Raw genomic sequence first — 2,317 nt, forward strand, 5'->3', positions numbered from 1 at the left:
GATTGGAATCTCTGATTATTCACTCAGAATTATTCTTAGAAACTACAATAGGCCATCGAACTAATTAGGTTGCTTTGGAAGGTAACATTGTAATGTGTATCCAATTTTAAATGTGACTTTTCAATTTTCAATCAGCATATTCCCTTAATATCAATTACAAGGCATGTATGACATTATGATTGTGAGCTGAGCCCCCCTAAAAGCTTGAACCTAGAATCACACCTGTCACTGGGTAAGATGAAAATAGCTGATATCAAGTCCATTACATGGTAGCTGATGACCCAGGAAATATCCTTCTGTTTATCTCATTGTGAAATCTCATGCAGAGTACACACTTCACACTATTTAAACTGCTTTACTCAGCCTAGAGTTGCTGGCATATGTGGAATTCACTTTACACCCCACCTTCTTCTCAGCTCCACCTTTTGTTTTATATATTATATTAAAAAAAATACCAGGCTGCTTACATATTATATTTACATGAGCTTCTCAGCCATGAAACCCATTCCAGCTTACAGTTTTGTGCTCATACTAATGTCAGAGGAGGTTTGGAAGCCTGCAGTTACTTAGTCAGCAGAGTGTTGTTGACTGCAGGCACATGCAAAGCTGAGGGCACTGGCTTCCATTCAGTTACCAAAAAAGTCAATCTTGTGGTTGGAAAGTCATTTTAAGTGTTTTATTTGTGCTCATTATTATGAAATCACAATATGCATTCAGAAATATTTTAAGAAAATATAATTCTGAATAAAATCTCAATAAAATACAATAGAAATACAATGGGGTTTTTGTCAAAGTGCTGCATTACTAAAATCCTCCATCACTCACGTTTCACTTTACGTTTACACATCCCAGTGTATATACACCTAATAAGGTAGAAAGTGGTTAAAAGCACAAGCAGCATAGCTCCAGCCAGGAACAAAACTACATCTACAGAGTGGTAGGAATACCAGGTCATTCTGTAGGACTGTGCTTTCAGGTGAGCTGCTCCTTTGTGCCTCATGACAAACTCTATCCAGAAGAGGGCGTTATCCAGTGGCTTTACTGGCTTATCTCTGTGTAGCCTGGAAAGTCTCTGCATGTTCGTCCTGTATGAGGGATCATTCAGGACTTCCTCTATGGCCTTCAGGAAGTTGTTGTCTTTGTCCACTGTAGTTAATGTAAGTATCTTAGCTCCTCCTCTGTCTTTCAGACGTAGCAAGTTATCATACTGATCAAAATAAAAGGATATTCCTACAACTGGGACTCCATGATAAATAGCTTCTTGGACTCCATTTGTTCCTCCATGTGCCACAAACAGTTTTATTTTTGGATGTCCCAAAAGGTCATTCTGTGGCATCCAGTCCACCAGTAAAGTGTTATTGCCCAGAGTGGCTGGTCTGTCACCTTTATACTTCCAGATGACTTTCTGTGGCAGTTTAGCAAAAGCTGCAGCGATCTCATTTGCTATGTCAGAAGGAAGTTCAGTTATAAAAGTCCCCAAAGACATGAGGATGAAGCCATGGTCCCCAGAACTCTGCACAAAGTCCCCCAAGTGCTGAGGCAGAGGTTTAGCAGGTTTGCACTGGAACCCTCCGATATACACAACATTAGGCATTGTGGGCCGTGGGTACTCAAACACAAAGTCCACTCTCATCAGCCAAATGTCTGCATCAATCATTAACTCATTAAAATCATAATCAGGCCCAAGATATTTGTCAGTTAATTTCTGGTATACTAGTTTAGCCGCCAGGTTGTTTATTTTTTGTGTTATGATGTGTAAAACCACGTTTTTAACTCTCTGAGAAAAGGTCATCTTGTCAGTATTCCCAGTTCCAGTCACAGGAATATAAGATAATGGTGATGAAGCTATGGAAAAATGAGCCTCCGTAAATATTACCCAGCGAACATTATAAACCAATGGAAGGTTCAAATATTTGGCCAGAATGACTCCAACACCTGAACAGGGGTCAGCAAGTAACAGGTCAAACTTGCTGTCTTTCAGTTTTCTTATCAAGTCGCTGTCATCTAGTATTGCAGATACAAAATCAGCTAGAGCTTTGTAAACATCAAGAATTGTGCTGAACATCCCTACACTCCTTTGAAGAATATCCGTCAAGGGGATGGCCCCTCGTTCGAAAAGTATGCCCTCGGACACAATTCTTGTCATGAATTTCTGAATCAAGATGTTCTCCACTGGAACTGTAATGGTATTATAAGATGAGTCATCTTTTAAATACCAGCTGTTACTTGGACGTAAAACAGTGATGTTGTGTCCTCTAGAGTCTAAAGCTTTTAGTAGAATGTCCATGTTTACCCAGTGGCTTCCTTCAGAGGGAAA

At 39.7% G+C, this 2,317-nt stretch overlaps 1 protein-coding gene across 3 annotated transcripts in view; it reads right to left on the minus strand.

Moving 5' to 3' along the window:
• Window positions 1-2,317, minus strand: part of LOC102301963 (UDP-glucuronosyltransferase 2A2) — a 30,555-nt gene that overhangs the window by 19,515 nt on the left and 8,723 nt on the right. The window contains exon 3 of one of the 3 annotated variants that reach the window (XM_042218616.1): window positions 13-2,317. This exon is cut by the window's right edge and continues 1 nt beyond it. The exons of 1 other annotated variant lie outside the window; for it this stretch is intronic. In XM_042218616.1, the coding sequence (XP_042074550.1) occupies window positions 818-2,317 (1,500 nt within the window). In that variant the 3' untranslated portion in view covers window positions 13-817. Of the gene's footprint in view, window positions 1-12 lie in introns of those variants that run through there. One more of the 3 variants, XM_014333221.2, reaches the window with a different exon arrangement.

The sequence above is a fragment of the Haplochromis burtoni genome, unplaced genomic scaffold (genome assembly GCF_018398535.1).
Source record: "Haplochromis burtoni strain Fernald_Lab_line unplaced genomic scaffold, NCSU_Asbu1 Contig_2, whole genome shotgun sequence".
NCBI lineage: Eukaryota > Metazoa > Chordata > Actinopteri > Cichliformes > Cichlidae > Haplochromis > Haplochromis burtoni.